This window comes from Aptenodytes forsteri, unplaced genomic scaffold (assembly GCF_000699145.1).
Source record: "Aptenodytes forsteri isolate BGI_AS27 unplaced genomic scaffold, ASM69914v1 Scaffold54, whole genome shotgun sequence".
In the NCBI taxonomy this organism is placed as follows: Eukaryota; Metazoa; Chordata; class Aves; order Sphenisciformes; family Spheniscidae; genus Aptenodytes; species Aptenodytes forsteri.
Window position 1 is genome coordinate 10,075,911 of NW_008796044.1, and position 17,458 is coordinate 10,093,368.

At 40.1% G+C, this 17,458-nt stretch overlaps 1 protein-coding gene across 1 annotated transcript in view; it reads left to right on the plus strand.

The window, feature by feature from the left end:
• EBF1 (early B-cell factor 1) overlaps positions 1 to 17,458 on the plus strand; it is a 275,941-nt gene that overhangs the window by 206,345 nt on the left and 52,138 nt on the right. Inside the window, exon 6 of the mRNA XM_019473872.1 lies at positions 1,625 to 1,751. Within this exon, the coding sequence (XP_019329417.1) occupies positions 1,625 to 1,751 (127 nt within the window). The remainder of the gene's footprint in view (positions 1 to 1,624; positions 1,752 to 17,458) is intronic.

The following is a 17,458-nucleotide window of genomic DNA, read 5'->3' on the forward strand; positions in this document are numbered from 1 at the left end:
AAGGCATCAATCCTACATGATCATTTCTAAAATGATGTATGACTTATGACTTCTGTGGATCTGAATAACTTTTGGAGCATTTGATGCTGGTAGTTTTGGTTTTAATCTTCAACTTGATTTAATATTAATTTTCTTATTTTAAATATGGAGAACTTCCTACTGTGTATGCCATTTCCCTCAGTAACACAGATGGCTCTCAGACAGACATTACTCTCCTTCTGTGCTTTTTCAGTCCTTTGTCATAAACAAAGAACTGATTAAAAGTCTGATTTTTTTGGTAGGACCTTACTATAATTTTGAAATATTTGGTTCCTAGTAAAAATAAGAATAAAATTAGCTTTTTATAAAAAAAAAAAATTCTATTGAAATGTATTCCCTAATCCAGGACACGATTCAACCAACAGCATAGAGTAGTTGACTGTCTGCATAGGGTGCCCATGGCTTTGCTCACTGTCAAGGCTGGTTATGGTCTCGGTCTTGTTTGCCTCTTTAGAAGTGTGTTAATGTGCCACAGTCAGTTAGAGAAGGATTATCCGTGTGCCAGAGCTGTATCTTGGTTGCTGGACAGAATCATGTCACCTCTTCTATGTACCTCTTTTTACTATTCTTGTTTGAGGGAGCATAATGAGTGAGAAGAGGATATTTCAGTGATGGGGAGGACAATGCTGTAGTTTCTGAGTGCAGCAGAGATTTGAGTTAACCTGCCATAAATCAGTGAACTCCTAGATAGCTCTAATATTAATTGCAAGGACTATGTCTTAAATCCAGTCCAGAATCCTGAAAGAGCAAAAGTGTCAATCTAGAGCCTGGGAAGTGCAGCACTGACCCACCCCAACCTTTTGTGTTAAGAGGATCAGGATCCCCAGCCCCATTAGCAAGAAAGTTTAAGTTTGTCTACTTGTTACTGTGTGAATCCACATCTGCAGGAGCCCTCTCAGATGTGTGTCAGTCATTGCAGTCAAGGCAGACTGGAAGTGGTGGTTAGATGGTTATATTTGGTATACCTCTTTTGAGTGCTCTGATCATTTGCAAGGAAAGATCCAACATCCTGCAGAAGCCAAACTTTGCATTTCTGCAGTAATCAGTTATACCTCCACAAAATGAATAGAAAATTAAAACAGCAGCACATGGTGCTTTTACAGTACACAGATGTCAGGTGGGGACCAGTGCATTTAAAAGCCTGCCTGGGCTTGGGCTGTGCGGTGAATCTCAGCCTGGGCTTGCTCTGTGCCGTGTTTACACATGTAACTGCGTATCATTTATCAATCAGATTTGTTGGACACTGTCATGACCCCAGTGTTCACCTGAGCAAACATAGGCATCCTGCTGCTGTAAGCTAAAGTTATTGCATTAAACCAGGGCTAATGCTTGTACTAGAAAGCAAGTGCCTGCCGTGTATGAAAACAGAAATAATGTTGTTATGGCTGAGGAGAATGCTTGTAAATATTGTAGTCACTGGCTTTTGTGTGGGTTACATCAAGATTGTATTCAAACATTGGCAGGTTAATTACATGTTTCGGAACTTGTTTACTGTGATCTGAGAGGAAAGTGTTATTAAAGAATTGTTCGGCATCTAACAGTGCTTTTTTCTCCTTTCTTCTCCCTTCTCAATGTTTTCCTCTAGCTGATTACTCCTCATGCCATCCGCGTACAGACGCCTCCCCGACATATCCCAGGGGTTGTAGAAGTCACATTGTCCTACAAGTCTAAGCAGTTTTGTAAGGGAACGCCTGGAAGATTCATTTACACAGGTAAGGATGCTTTAGTACTAGATATAACACGGAGAAATAGGGCAGGCAATATATCACACTTGCTAGGGCTTCTGCTTTCGTCATTAGAAGCTGTACTGTATTTTATTATTTTGGCTGAGCACGTCATTAAAGGTACCAATTTAAGGTTGAATTTCAGAAATGGATGCTCATAGAGATGAATCTGAAAACATACCAGTGTGGGATTTTCGTTTGCTTGTTTGTCCTCGCAATGGGACATCTCTTTACCCAGGAGGGGGGAGGAAGGAGAGAAACAGATACTCCAGTACTTAAACAAACAGAGGAAGAGTGCAAGCATAAAGAGCCAGACATACTAGTGCAATCACGAACCTGCCTTCCAAGAAGTGTCTTGCTAAATATCCCCATCTCATGTTGTCCAGCAAGTGTTGCAAGTGTTCAAAGCAACAGCCTGTTCGCCTGCCCATCTCACCATAACATACTGGTCTCTGACATCCAGGGAGGCTAAGTAGCCTTCACTCCAGCCGATGCTGCACATAGTGACTTGCAGTGTGTTTTGGGGTGGCATCCCACACTGAGACCACTAAGTCGAGTGGTTTGGCCTGAAGAATTATTAACAAAAAAACTCGCTAGGACGTTGCAGGTGCTGTCAATGTTAAACCACTCTCAGTAGTGATAAGAATGGCCTGGGAAATAAATCAAGTAGCAGCCTAACTTTTTAAAAAGAATGTGTGTCATTGATTCCTTGGAAGGTATGCATGTTACAAGAATTAATGGCTTGGTCCAGGTTTTGATGTGCTTGTCCTTTTATGCCCTTGTTCTTTCACATATGCAGACAGGACTACTTCTGTGAGTGTTTGCCTGAACTGTGGTTCATCACAATCCAGTGCAATCCCTTTCCCCATTCTTGATTGCCCCCGAAACTTTAAGAATAAGGTATATCATAAATACTTGTGGCTATGAGGCATTCTGAATTACACTGGGCACATATATTGCTCCAGCTGTGAATGTACACACAGCGACTCGAGGCAGAGGAGAGATTTCTGTGCTCCAGCTGGGTAGCAAAGCTCTCATTTGATTTTTCTTAACACTGAGCAAGTTGAACAAAGGTGCCTTATAAAGCTTTTTGTCTTTTTCAAATACCCTCTGCCCCAGTTGGGATTATGCACTGGGTTTCTTTAAACTGGGTCTTAAACTGTTCGTGTATCGCCTTGCTGGCTGAGCAGCAGGCACTTGAGGCTGTGTGTATTTATTGTGAACATTATGATTTCAACAATGTGTGGGAAATTCATATATTGGACAATAATGCACCATATCAGAAAACTTATTTAGGGTTTGAATGTGTTGGAACAAAAGAAAAAGAACAAGCAAAGGGTCAAATTGCCAGCTGGTGCAAATTACCAGTGTATACCACATGAAAGTGTCAGCCAGAGCTCTGGACAGTTTGACCATGAATCCTTTCCCTTCTCACTTTCTTACTCACATAAGTTGTGCTGTCCTGCTTGTTGTCAAGGCACGGGGGTGGCTACATCTTGGGCTGGTGAAATGGCAAGTATGCATGCAGAAGAAGAAGAAAGGGAGGAAACCTGCCCCGCCTCGACTTTGCGAAGAAATTTTTGGGGACTTTGTTTTGTGATTTTAATGTAAAAGTGGCTTGGACCCATTTTGGTTTTGCTTTTCAGATCATCATTAATTAGCTTTTCCAGTAAAAAGGAGGGCGGCAGTTCAGCCTGTCTGCCCAGAAGCAGATGGCTGAATGTGGAAATAAGGTGTCCCAGTAGGGAGAGTGTTTCCATATATGTATTTTCAGGTTAGTGTTTAAAACACATTATTTTTCATTCAATAAATGAAAGTTCCGAAATACTAAACAACAATGATAAAATCAAAGGTGATCCAATCCATGGACAATTCTCTTACTTATGCAGCTTTTATGGAGCTACGGTAGATACAGAAAAGCTATTGTGACTGAAATCGTACCTCAGACAATTTGCATTTTCCTTTTAGAGGTAGCCTGAAATTAAATGTGGCTTTTTAAAAAGGACTAAATGAAACTAAAATAAAAACAATTAATGCATCCTGACCTTCAGAAGTGCCTTCCAGCCCTTTAAACAAAATGCAGGTTCAGTACACGCCTGCCGATTAGTTTTAGTTAATTGAAAATTATAGGATTGACCCAAGAGGAAAATTTTGTTTGCACTCCAATCACTTTTACAAATTAAGGAAAATTACCACAATTTTGTTTAGCTAAGGTTTCACACTGAGTTCACGAAATTAGCTCAGCCATCCCAACAAAGTCAGCACTTTGTTAGTGAGCTCTGGAAAAAAACTAATAGTCTATGGTGCGTACAAACGAAGCATAGAAAAAGCTATGATGCTTTAGAGAACTAGGCCAAGTGTTTTTAATTAGGATTATTGGTTCATTGTAAGTTTTGAAGAACAATCAAACTAGCAGATTAGCTGTTTCTTTTAAAGCTAGAATTTCTTGCCATTCATTTTTCCCATGAGAACTTGTTTTAACTCCCACATAGCACTATTTTTTTTTCTTTTTTTTTTTTAAGAAGGCCTGCAGGAAATGGACCAATTGGAAGTTGGGATACAGTAACATTCCCCAGCATCACTCCAGCCGATGGGAGTTTTTCACAATGTTCTTCAGTGAACTCAGTGTTCTGGAACATATTACAAAACCACAGAGGCCAAATGTTTTCTCAGAGGAGTTTGGCCTCTGTTTTTGGCCGAAAACATTTCAGCATCACTTGCTGCTTATTTACCCTGCTATTAAGAACAAGAAAAGGGGAGAGGAGAAAAAGGGGGGGGGGTGGGAGAGAGCGAGGGAGAGAGAGAAAGAGACCTGGGGTTTGTGGGCAGTGCAGGAGCTGATCAAGCGTTGTTTCCTTTCTGGTGAGAATGTCCCTGCTCGTTAATAGTCCCATTTTGTGGTCAGGTCTCATTTAGAAGAAATTATTTTTAATCAGTGTTCAACAAAATATCCCCTCAAGCCACCTGGCTGTAAACTGTTTTTTTCTTACTGTTAAGTACTTAAGTTCTCAGAAGAAAATACCCAGTGACCCATTAATTTTAGCCTTTTTTTCCCCTTTAACTGCAAATAACTTAGTAACATGATCTCTAGTCCATGTGCCATCTAGGAATCAAGGTCACATGTATACAGAGAAATCCTGGATTTTGTAAGTATTTTTGAAAGAAATAAACCAGTGTCAACCCTGTGCTTACAAGAAAACATAATTTTTTTATTTTCCATCTGCAAAGCAAGCCATTAGCATGCACTTATAGAGCAATTATTTCTTAGATTTTAAGCTTTGACATTCCTGAGAGAACGTTATTAGAAATACAGATGTCTGAACACATCTTGCTTGTATGTTCATTTTGGAATAATATTAAAAGTCCATATTGCACAAAGAAATACCCAAACATGCTGGTCAGTATTTCTCCATGGCACCCTTCATCTGTAAGTCTCTTCTGGTGTTGAAGAGCGCTGAATGAATTAAGCTTCATGTCACAACTTAGGAGTCAGGTATGTATCACTACCATTATTTTAGGCCTGGAGAAACTGAGATAAAGGAAGAAGCCATTAGGGATACAAATCTGTAGTTAGTTTACCAAGGTGACCCAGGGCATATATGGTTGAGTTAAATAAGGGATGAGAATTGGCACAAATTTGTGATACCTGGACAGGCCTGCGAGATTTTTTTTGTTTTGTTTTAATTTAAAAAAATGAATGCATCATGGACAGCGTGGTTTTCACAGGTGAATTTTGCTATGGTACTAAACTGTGAGATTTGAGTGGGACTGCATGAATGTAAGTGAAATGAGAATTTATCTCACTGCATATTGGAAAGGACATATGGAAGGTCCATAAAAATGCATTATGCTGTGTCTCCTACCACCTGCTCAGTTTTAGGTTTTGTGCTTTTGTTCCCAAACTAGAGCAAAGGACTACATAGGGGCCAGAAGTATATACCTTTGTCACTGAGGTTGTGTATACATGGGGTTAATTCAGATTCTTGGCTGAGCAGTACCCCAAATACTGTTCCTTTTATTTGAAAATTGGTTACGTGGTTGGATACAGGTTGGAATTTAGGGACGATTTTCATTTGCGTTAGCCTTGCAGGGAGGTTGCGGGCTAAACCATTTGTGTGCTGACAGGATACCTAGAGAAACAGGCAAGTCCCCCCAGAGTTCATTTGGGGTTTGTTATAAGCTATGGGATATGGTATGTCTTTAGAAGTGTTACTAACAGGAATGGGTGGATGTAAGGTCAGCGTAGACACACAGGGCTTGCTGTGCAGTGTGAATAACCCAGATGCTGAGCACTGATCCTCCAGGATAATTGTGACGAAGGCCGAGTAGGTCAGAGTGGAGCACTGCCGAGACCGGCCAGTGTTTGCATTACGCCTTTGGGCCATTGTGTGTAGAGTGATGTAGAAATGCTAGCACTGTGAAGGTCAGGATATTCACAGAATTTCTGGGAAACTGCCTCTTTCTCTGAAATGTCATAGGGCTACTCAGAGAACTTTTCATGCCCCTAGTTGATACAAAATAGAAATAGCCTTATGTGGAAAAATCCCTGCTCCATCCTCATTTCACCTTTTATTTACTTCCGAAAACATTTGAGTCTGTGTACAAACAGGAGGAGCCTTGCAGATCACAGATGATTTGGGTAACATTTTCAAAAGCCTTGGTTTTAGGTGGCTTCATTTTTAGGTTTTTATCTTTAAATGGTTTAATTTACAGAAGCACAGGGGTAGTCATCTTCTGAGAATCATTCTCTTTTCATTTCTTAAGTCAAACACCTCCAAGAGTAAGAGACCAAAAACTACCCGTCACCATTTAAAATTTCAGTCCATGGCCCTAGAAGCAGAGGTTTAAGTCATGTACACAGATCTGGTCAGAATTGGAAGCACTTAAGAGGTGATCTCCAGTCCCTAAAGTTTCCAGCCTGGTAAACTTCAGTGATTCCTTTGCTAAGAAAATTTCTGCTTTCAAGAAGGCACCAATAACTATGCAAAGTTCAAAAGATATATAATCAATGAAGCAATCAGTTTTCAGAATGGAGAGTTCTGGAGTTTGTAGACTTAAAAAAAAGAAAAAAAAAGGCAGAAAAAAGAAGCGGTGATAAGAGACAGACTGGCTGTCAAGAGGTTCCTGTAGCCCCACTGGAGCCTTTCTTGATCCCTGTGGGCTAGAGTTTGACCCTTACACCAGCTAACCTTGGCCATAGCTGTGTATCTGTTAGTTCCTGAGAAATGTTAAAACCTAGTGGCAGTTATTCTCAACGTCAGTAATACACAACCTCATTAGTTTTACAATGCCTCATTCATGTGTGTTTATTATTAAATCATGAGCGCTTAAATAGCTGTTTAGTATAAATGAGGAGAGAAGGCCCCCATCAACAGAACAATAAAAATAAAATAAAACCCCAGCATCTCTGATGCTGTCTTGGGTTTTATCCTGATGTGTTTATAAAATTCTTCACCCTCAAAGATATGACTATCATTAATCTGAAATGAAATATAGAGAACATCACTCCTCCAGAAGACTGACCAGCTATGAGATCTGGTAGCTAGCAAATGAATGTCATTTGTTTTTAACAGCGGTTTTTATCTGCCTTTCACTAGTAAATATTAATAGCAGTGGTAGAATAAAAAGTATCAGATGTATTGAAGTTAAATAGTCATGGAGTGCTACAGAAGAACAGAACAAAATCCCTCAATACAAAGAAATACATAAAGTTTAAAATAAGAGCTGGCGTCTGTTCTTAAAAGCAGGAGAGCCCTGTGCTGCAGGTTACCCTGTGCTTTGGACACTCAATATAGTCTGTTCCTGATCTCAGGGACACTCTGCAGAGGACAGAGGAGAGATGGTAAATCCTAACTATAGCACAATCAAGTAAGGAAGAATGAAATTAAATCCTTTGTAAATGTAGACTTTTACTGGTGAATTTAATTAATGTCTCTGGAAACAAGCAAAAAACCCCTCATAACAGCTATCTGAAAAATGTCCTACTGCAGAGTTCACTGGGTTCCCCTTTCATCTCATTGTGCTGAGTGTTCGTTCCCAACTGGACCTTGCCATGGGAACACCAGAGGCATCAGGTGGTGTGTGGAGCCCAGAGATGGACCTGTCTTTGGGGTGGTGCATTGGGCTGAGGAAGTTAAGCTGTACGCATGGCTTTCTGCTACCATAGGAGTCTGCCATAGTCACTGAAGAGCTGGGTCCTCGTGGCACCCCTGCTGGGTCGGGGATGCTTGCAGGTAAAATACAGATGGGAAAACAAGGGAGGGATTAGTTCAGTCTCTCCCTCCAAGCATCCACATCTGCAACGTGATCTTGGGTGTTACCTCCCCTTGAAAAGGAAAGTTGCCCTCAGGAAATCTCTATTTGAGTTTAAGCTTGAACCTGGCCTTTTCTAAGTTCCAGTCTGTTAATTTAGTTGCTCTGCTGAGTCAGTGTTAACACCTGGTCTGCCTGGCCTGTCTGGAAATTTTTAGGGGGAAAAAAAAAGTAAAATGGTTGCAACTGTTTTGGAACAAGCTTTCCTAGATGAAGTAACTTCAGTCTTTATTATTTGGTGGTGGGCTTGGGGGTTAATGTTGTTAAAAAAGTGTTTGTTTTGAAGTTTGTTAGGACATGCCCAGTGGAGTGAAGTATGGACAGTTATCAGGGATGAATATTAGGAATATTACGAATGTTAGGGTTGTTGGTTTGGTTTGCAGAAATTCAGGAAAGAAAGCTGGGAGGAATCCTAGTTGATTGCAGGGAAAAGGGTGTTACCAGGCAATGAGGAGGTGGTGGAGGTAGACTGGAAAATCCCTTTTGTATGCTAATAGGAACACAAAACCCTCATGTCTTTGGTATTTCTTAAACACTGGCAGCACCGTAACACACTGCAAAAAACAGTCACTAAAAGTGTGCAGTGTTCCTGTAGGACAGCTGCAAAATGAAAGCAATTACAGCAACCATCAGAATAAAGCTGGCTGTGAAGGAAACATATTATTTTGCATATTTTATGTATACACTTTCCAAGAAATATGACCTTTATTTTCTAGTTAGAGGGAAGTGCAATCAGAGTTTACGCAGCAAAGGGTAGCTGGATCATTAAAAAGAATATTTTCTCTGATATTAGAAGTCTAAATGGGTACTAGTCCTTATTCACAACCTTGGCTGTTTCTGTCTGCCCTGAGTTAATAAGTGATAAGCCCGAAAGAGAAATAAATCACCAAAGTCCCTGTCCAAAGAAAACATATTGACTACAGCCAAGCAAATAACAGCCCATAACCAATGGTCCCATTCATCATTCATGTAATAGGGATATAAAGTATTCTCTACCTATGAAACCATAGAGTAGGAAAAAGCCTGATAAGCCCCCAATCTAAGCTATGTGATTTGATTATTAAAGGACATGAACTGTTTGTCACATACCTTTAATCTTTAAGATGTGTTGCCATTTCTAAACTATAAATTTGTGGTAAAGGATTAGAAAGCTATTAATGATAAAGGTATAAACTAGACTTTATAAGGATTCCTGCAATTGTCATGCAGCCCTGTAGACCCTTGGAACCTTAACCTATTGAATATGATATAACGTAGTTATCTGACCTTCAAAGCCAATAAACCATTTTTTTGCTTTTCAAGTTCCAGACTTACTCCATGATAAATTAACCCTCTGGGTTCACAAAATAAGCCTTGTAAAATCTTTTTTTTATCCCCACCCCAAACCCTTTAAATTTTCATGCCTTTGCTTCAAAAGTCTCTTATTCCAGATTGAAATTGTTAATCTTTTTTTATTCTCCTTTTAGCTCATGTCAGTTGATAAGATATTATTCCCTCTTTTAAAAAAATGGCCAATAAAACAGAGAGCTGAGATGAATTTCTAAAAAGCCTGAATTGTGCTCTGTTTCTACAGGGAGCTTCATTGTCTTGTTTCTTAATGTATGGGTATTCAGATTAGACAAATGCCACAGAAATGGACAGTTTATAGTAGCAGCAGTGGCTGGGGGCGTACTCCTTACCTTAATGCATTTTGATCCTGCGCCCTGAGAAGAGTGATAAGGCACTACCTTTTTGCTGGTCCAGAAAGCCGGCTCCTCAGCTACTTGTTGCCACTGAAATATTTCATAGATGGTTAGCAGGGAATTCTGGCTGCCTTGCGGGTATATATGTACCTAACTCATCCTTCCTGTGCTTCTCATGGGGTGAAGCAGGTTTTGATTTCTGCCTAGAATCACGTGCAGGATTTACTGTGTGGTGTTGAAAAATGGCCAAGCTGTGGGCTAGACTGTCAGAGGTGTCCATGCGCCCAGCACGCGGGCTCTGGCGAGGAAGTGAGAATGCGAATTTGGTGCATGGCCGCCTGAGGCACGCTCTTGCACAGCACTATCTGCAAAATAGCCTCCTTAAGATGTGCTTAATCCTTTGAGGTGCTTGTTAGTGAGGGTTCATTTTGCTTTGGCATTTTGTTACACAAGTGAACGCTGTATGGCTGGCTCAGACCAGCAGTGTGGTGTGCAGCCATCGTTCCCCAGAGGCAGGACTTGGACAGCCTCGCTTGCTTTGCGCTTGCACTAGCATCCCTACACATCCAGTAATGCTTATCTAGCCTGGTTAAAGCCACTGACAGCAATGGCTACAGAGTAGATGTGCCCCAATATAGCCCATGTCTACAGAGTCAGGCTTTTTTGTTAATATATAGATAAAAGGAAAATCTTGTACTTGCAGCCTTTCATCTCAGTGGATGCAAGAGCAATTTATTGCATGGAGTGCTAAGTTCTTTGTACTTTTCTGCTATCTTGCAAGAACTCACACAGGCTCTTCTGCTTAGTTATGAAGATATCAAGTGCATAAGTAATGTGGTCTGCCGCGGTGTCTGGATAGAGATGCTGGAAACAGTTTAGTCCCAGTATGACTAGGCTCAATCCTGGCAGCTTCTCAGGCTTGCCCAAAACACTGCAGAGTTGCCTCCTGGTGCAGGTTGCAATGTCCATTGTTATTTTATTTAGTCAGTTTGAGTATTTCTGTATGTAACATATTGCAGTCTGCAGTGCAGACATGCCTTTGTAGGCTGGAGAGATGCTGTATTGCTGGCACCACAGGAGCCAACAGAGGGAAAGACAAGCAACTCAGAAAGGAAGGGAATTGTAACCACAGTATTTTAAATTATCTGAGGCATTTGGCAGTAGTCCACATTTATTTCATGATAATGGCTGACCAATGTCTTAGAGAAAGTAGAATTTCCTTGAAGATTCAGTCTACGCAAAAGTTTCAACAATCTCAATAAACTTCCCTAGGACCTTCTGGCAGATCTCTATCATCACCCTGTTGCTGATGTTGCTAAGGAAGAACATTGTGGCGTTATTATTACTGCATTTTTTTTTAAATTTCTCCAACTTGCTCCAAAAAAAAATTTTTTTTTAAATTTCCCCACCTCCCCCCCCCCCCCCAAAAAAAAAAAAATCTCAGGCCCAATGGTTTGAGGTCTCTATATAACTATATAACCTTCACTGAAAGGTGTTTTGCCATTGGTCTGTTGTGAGCTCTGCAGTTAATGACAGAAGTATAAAACCATCATTACTTAATTCTTCCAAGTCAAGCGTATGCAGATCTTTTATTCTACAAGGTAGGACAGAAGTTATTTAATATATTAGTACACAAACATGTTAGCATGATGTGAATTAGACTGTGGTTTTGCAGCATGTCAGCTATTCTGCATGAACTTCTTTCATACCCACGCCGAACTTAGACTACCAAGTACCAGATAGTTCATGGCAGATTATACCTTGGGGAGATAAGTGTGAACCATCCATTCAGTATCACAATAAAGAGCCTGGATTTGGACAGTTACCCTTGAAGACCTACAGCCTTGCACAGTTTGCCCTAAGGTATTTGCATGGCCATACCCACTGTTGTTTCATCTTTCAGTGTCTTCTTTAATTTCTCTCCTCTCCCTTCCCTCCCAAATGTGATTTTTTCATCTTTTTCCTGTTGGCATAAATTGTGGTTAACCTCTTTGCATGAAGAGTTGTGGACTTGAACTGCTCTTGCATAGCACCAGGTGTCAGCATTGGTGGTTAACAAGAGGAAACCCCATTCCCAGCAGACAGAGGGTTAATTAAAAAAAACCCCAACAACAAAACAGAGAGAGAAACCTCACACAATCAGCTAAGAATGGTATTTTTTTAAGTCCCCATGGGACAGACAATGCACATGGAAATTAAGATGTTGTAACAGTCATCTAGCAAAAATATATGTTTGTTAAAACAGAAGTGGCACCAAACTCTCCATTTTAAATCTGTGAAAATTACAGAGCAAAACCTGTGATGTCTATGAATAATTGTGAAACTTGCTGTCACTTTTTAGTACTGCAGCATCTTCCAGGGTGGGCTTTATCCCTTTTGAACATGATGTGGCCCTCTTTTACCTTGTCTGCATAAGGGATAGAAATCTAGTGAGCCCTGGTGACCCTCCCTTTGGAGCTCTTGGGCATGATACCCCCTTGACTGTCTCAGACACCATCTTAGAAGTGGGTGAATCACCATCAGGAAACTCTTCTCTCTGTCCTCTGTCTGCAGATGGGCTCTAAAGAAGTGCTCAAATATGCACTTGGATGGCTGAAGCTGGGTGAGAAGCATTACACCCTCAGTGACCCCACGTTAGGTGCTGTGTAGGAAAGTAGCTGTTGCCCCAAGTATTACAATCCCATTATAGTTTCTGAAATACATGTGCTTATTGTACCCTTTTTTCTTTTTTTTTCCTCCTAATTTACATCCTATTCCTAGCTTTCGGTGGGGTACTTTCCTTAGAAGACTACAACTCATCAAATAAAAATATATGGTTTGTATGCTCAGGCAGTTCTAGCAGCAAGCTTGTATTTGTAAAAATGAAAGGCAAGATTTTACTGCCAGAAGTAACCATGAATTCATGTTGAAAGGTCACTTCTGCAAAGGAAGTATTTTTTCCAAATGTAGGTCTCTGACTAGTTTCACCACTCCAAAACAAATTCTCCCCAAGGTTCACATGCATGTTGTGCACAGCTACTAGAAATAGTCGTTACATTGTTGTTCCTAAAAATAGGTATTCAAGTGGCCATCATACTGAAAAACAATAATATTTTCTCTACAGGTTTTTAATTTTGAGGTACTTTTGGTCCCCTTAAATCTTGCATTGAAATGTGCATGTCATTTATTTAAAAGGAAGAGAGTGAAACATGCCTCGCCTATTTGCCTTAGATTGTATTTTCCCTGGGTGTTTCTGTCAGCTCGGGCTCTGTTATTGATAGAGGGGCTCTCAGGGCAGTGCATGGGCCTGGCAGGTCAGGGACAGGCACAAGAATCTGCCCTAGGTATCTTTTGTTCTGCAGTGAAGAATTTAGTTCAAATTTCCCAAAGACAAGGCCAGTCTGCACATCGTTTCTTCACCAAAACTGTTCATCCTTGCATCGCTTGCAAGTTCTGTTAAAAAGATAAATGAACCTTCTTTAAATTGGGGCCTAAGGGAAAGGATGGAAATGACCCCCTCCCCTCTCCAATTTCCCCCGTTAGACTTTTTTTTCACAGATGTTCATGCTGATTAGAGCTGGGAAATAAGGGTATTTCTGTGGACCATGAATATTCATTTGTTTTTTGGCAATGAATTTCCTTCAGTTTCCCTGTAGTGTTTCGCTCCCTGTGAACGTTTGAACAAGTGAGTTAGCTGAGACAGTCCGTTTTAAGAAAAACTCAGAGTGTACTATGGAAAGTGAACTTTCCATAGTGTATATGGCTTTGCCTGAGCAAAAGGATGTAAAATTTACTGTTGGTTGTTAAGAAACATGACTCAAAACCACCAAACACACAGGTGAGGTGATGTCCTCTCTGAACATATGCTATTAATGGAGAATTTAAACCAAAAATTTGTAACAATCCACTCTTTAATGGTCTATCTATAAGGATAAGGTTAATCTGAAAAACTGTTTGAAAAATACTTTCGGCTAACAAGTTAATTGGAGAAAAATATCTCTTTGGACAGTTACTGAGAGGGAATGGTTTGTTATTAATTATTTGCCTCACTGTAGTACTGATGCCCAGATCCGAAGAAGCTGCTGGACGTGCTCTTTGAGGGGTCTGTGATGCTATGCCTAATTAGACCAAATGGATTTGAGCAGAAATCTACACAATTTATAGCAGAAAATCCCAGGGATTTTTTTTTCTTTTAAAATTTTTAAAGTTATAAAAAGTTGAATGGAGATTACTGTACCTCCTACTGTTCGATCTTGTAATTCTGCAGTAAATGTGAGGATAGAAGTTCATAGAATCATAGAATCATTGAGGTTGGAAAAGACCTCTAAGATCACCGAGTCCAACCGTCAACCCAACACCACCATGCCCACTAAACCATGTCCCTAAGCGCCTCATCTAGTCCATGAGCAGCCGGGCCAGGCAGACTGCATGCAGGAATTCAGCAGAATTCCTCCGACTTCAGTGGGAATCTGCATTATCCTTTTGAATTACAACATTGTGGTCCTTGGGATCACCCAAAATTGTCATTATTTTCTGTGTAGCACCTTAATACTTACCCAGCATGTTCTGTGGAATAATGTACACAATTTTACAATAACTATGTAATTAACTCACTTTGCTACTCCCCTCTCCAGGGAAACTCATGCTTCTATTAATGCTATTAGGAAGGTCCTATGCATAGAACAAAGAAAGTGGTGCAGCAGATGAGTTAACATGATTTGATTTGCAGATGCTTTAAACACTTAGCAGGAGACAGCTACGGAAGCTAATTAAATCACTCTAAGGTGCACAGGATTATCTGCTTTGTAAGAAACAATTTCAGTGAATTATGGTCGCCCTTCAGCTGAGGGGAAGTAAAAAGCATATTTGTTTGGAATTAAATTTCCCACGCAAAGTGCCCATCAGACCTCTCTTTCCCAGTACTTCTAAAATAGTCTTCTTTTGTAGCTAATATTTTCTAGAATGTGAATTTTGATTTTGTAAGAGTGGCGCTGCTTCCAACTTTCTTACGTAAAAATTTTCCTACTTAGCTATTGATTAGGAATGGCCTTTAAGCAATGTCTTGAGTAAAAAATTGTGTTGGTACATTCACTACCTCTCAGATACTGCATCTTATTTAGTGTACCGGAATTCCCAGTTTAAAGTAATCACAAAATTTATGGAGAAACGGATAAAAAAGGTTGTAAAATATTGATTTGGGGAAAATAATAACACAACTCATCTATAATAAGAAGAAAAATGAAGCAATAATTCAGGTGTATTGAACGGCTTGCTGCTGGAGGTATTGATCCAGTGCTTTAGTGTGCAACATCGCACCTAACATTGCAATGGAAGAACAGCACTGCATTCCGCTGCTCATTACTTCACAGACACTATTGCCTTGTTACACAGGTCCCACGGAGCCTGGACTGCCAGCAGGGAAAGAGAGGAACTCCCAAAATAACCACAAACCTGTAATAACTTAATGTCACAGTATCCCGCTGTAACAACATGCAGACATTGTGCTCCCGTGCTCCTCTTATGACAATCCTGTAGTTTGGCTTTGCTTGAGTTTTTTGCTCTTGCTCTCTTTGCTATATCACATGTGTTGCCTATGTTCTGTATAAATGGTACCTCTGTGCTGTCTCTTTTGATAGCACGTAATCAGAAATGGTGTAATTGAGGAAACATGCTTCCCTTAAATATTGACTTTCAGGCTCCACATATAAAAATTCCTAATCTGATTGCAGTGTTTCCTTACTGTGGCAATAAGCAAACATTGAAAAAAGGACAGCAAAGGTCAGTGGAATTTTAAAATAAGCACCCCGACATTTCCACAGCATTAAACTCCATCGTGCAACATTGCATTTCTGTTTATCTGCTGACATCTGCAAAGGTATCACACTTGATCGTTTGGCATAAATAATTTAGCAGCAAGAATTTTATAATGAGCACAGATAAGATTTACCTATGTAAAAAAAAAAAATAATTAAGAAGTAAGAAATTGTGCGAGGTAAAAAATAGTGAACTCCTGTAACAGGGCAACATTTTAGCACTTGTGAAGACAAACGTGCATCCTGCTCTGTGAGGAAGCTGCTTTATACGTGCCTGCAAACTTACTGCATCCCCCATGATCATTATCTAGAAATATGAGCCAGACCAGATGAGAAGTTCTGAACAGATCAGGCCTCCTGCAAATTTCAGCTAACATTGATCTGCAGGATTTGCACTGGATCCTCAGCATTGTTGGGCTTGCAAGGTTTGTCCTTTTTTCCCCTTTAATCCATAGAGTGGAGGGGAGAGTGAAACAGACACTTCTGATCAAGGAATGGGGGGAAGGGAGGAAAAATGAAAGGAGGAAAATAATCTCTGGCCGAGGCAGAGGCCAAAGAAGATTGCTTTCTGTAAACTGCAAGGCCCTGCAGTAAGACTCTTGAACCGCCGATACTGAAGCAAGCACAGGTTGCGATGGTCATAGCATCTCACCGTGCGCTGCTTTCCCAGGCACAAGTTCTCCCTCCATCGGTGTGTGTTTTCCCTGGGCAAGGAGGGCTGAGGAGCGTGCCGTGGCCGCAGCCCTGGGAGGTTTATGATTCCCCTCATTTGCATGCTTGCAGGTCTACGCTGGCTCAGGAAGCAGAAAACGTGCAATTGTTTTTGTAACCTAAATAACATTTCTAGTTTAGAAACCCCGGGGGAAAAATCATTGTCAAGCTGGCAGGTTGTGATGGCATGATGATAAATGACTGAGGTGTGTGTTCTGACTCTGCGGGGACACGTGGGGTGAAGAAAACCTTCTTCTCTTGCACTCTTTGCATCTACAGTCAGGAAGGGACAATTGCAATCTGAAGACATACTCTTGCCTCTGGAAAGAGGTAGGACCATGCCTTTCTATTCACTGAAAGAATTACTTTCTTGTGGGTCAAGGTGTTTGTGGTGTAGCATCTTTTTAAGGCACTGGCAATGCTTGTGGTTTTTTTCTGCCTTTGGTGATTACAGTCATAGGACAGACCAAAAATGTGTGTGATGGCTAACACAGGAAATGACTACGGCACGGGGTGTCAATAGAGCAGTTAAGCAGTTTCATCGGTTCACGCATGGTTTTTTTAGAAAACAGTTTGAGACTTACACTGTTATTGGCCAATGAAAATTTTCTTACCAAAAAAATTTCCTAGGGATTTGTGTAATAAAGTCTAAAGCTGCATGAAATTCATCACAGATATTTTCTCAAATTTGTACAGTAATTCCCTAATAACTTTTATCCCTCTAGATTTTACAAATTTGGTAATTTGAGTTTTTATGGAAGTTTTTTTTTTTTCCCCCAAAGTACTACTTACAGTGCCAGAATTTTTTTTCAGGGAAATTATTTTTTCACATATGCTCTCATAATGAAAATTTCTTTTGCACTAAAATTCATTAAAAATGTGTCTCTTTTGCTTACTTACTACTTCTTTTCAGAAGCTCTGCACATTTTTAAACATTTTAAAGGAAACTGATAAAGGCTCCATATTTACATACATTACTAGTTAATTTTCACTATTATTTTTGTTAAAAACATTCTAAATCAACTGATATCCTTTAAGTTTCAAGAACATCCTTAGAAACAGCTAAACAACTTGGTGAAAGCCAAGGAAACTCTTTAGGTTACTTAAGTGCTATTAAATTAGGAATCTAATTGTCAACCTTTGCAAAGTTTCATGGGATTATTCTAAGAATTACGATACCTACAGTCCTTACAGTAAG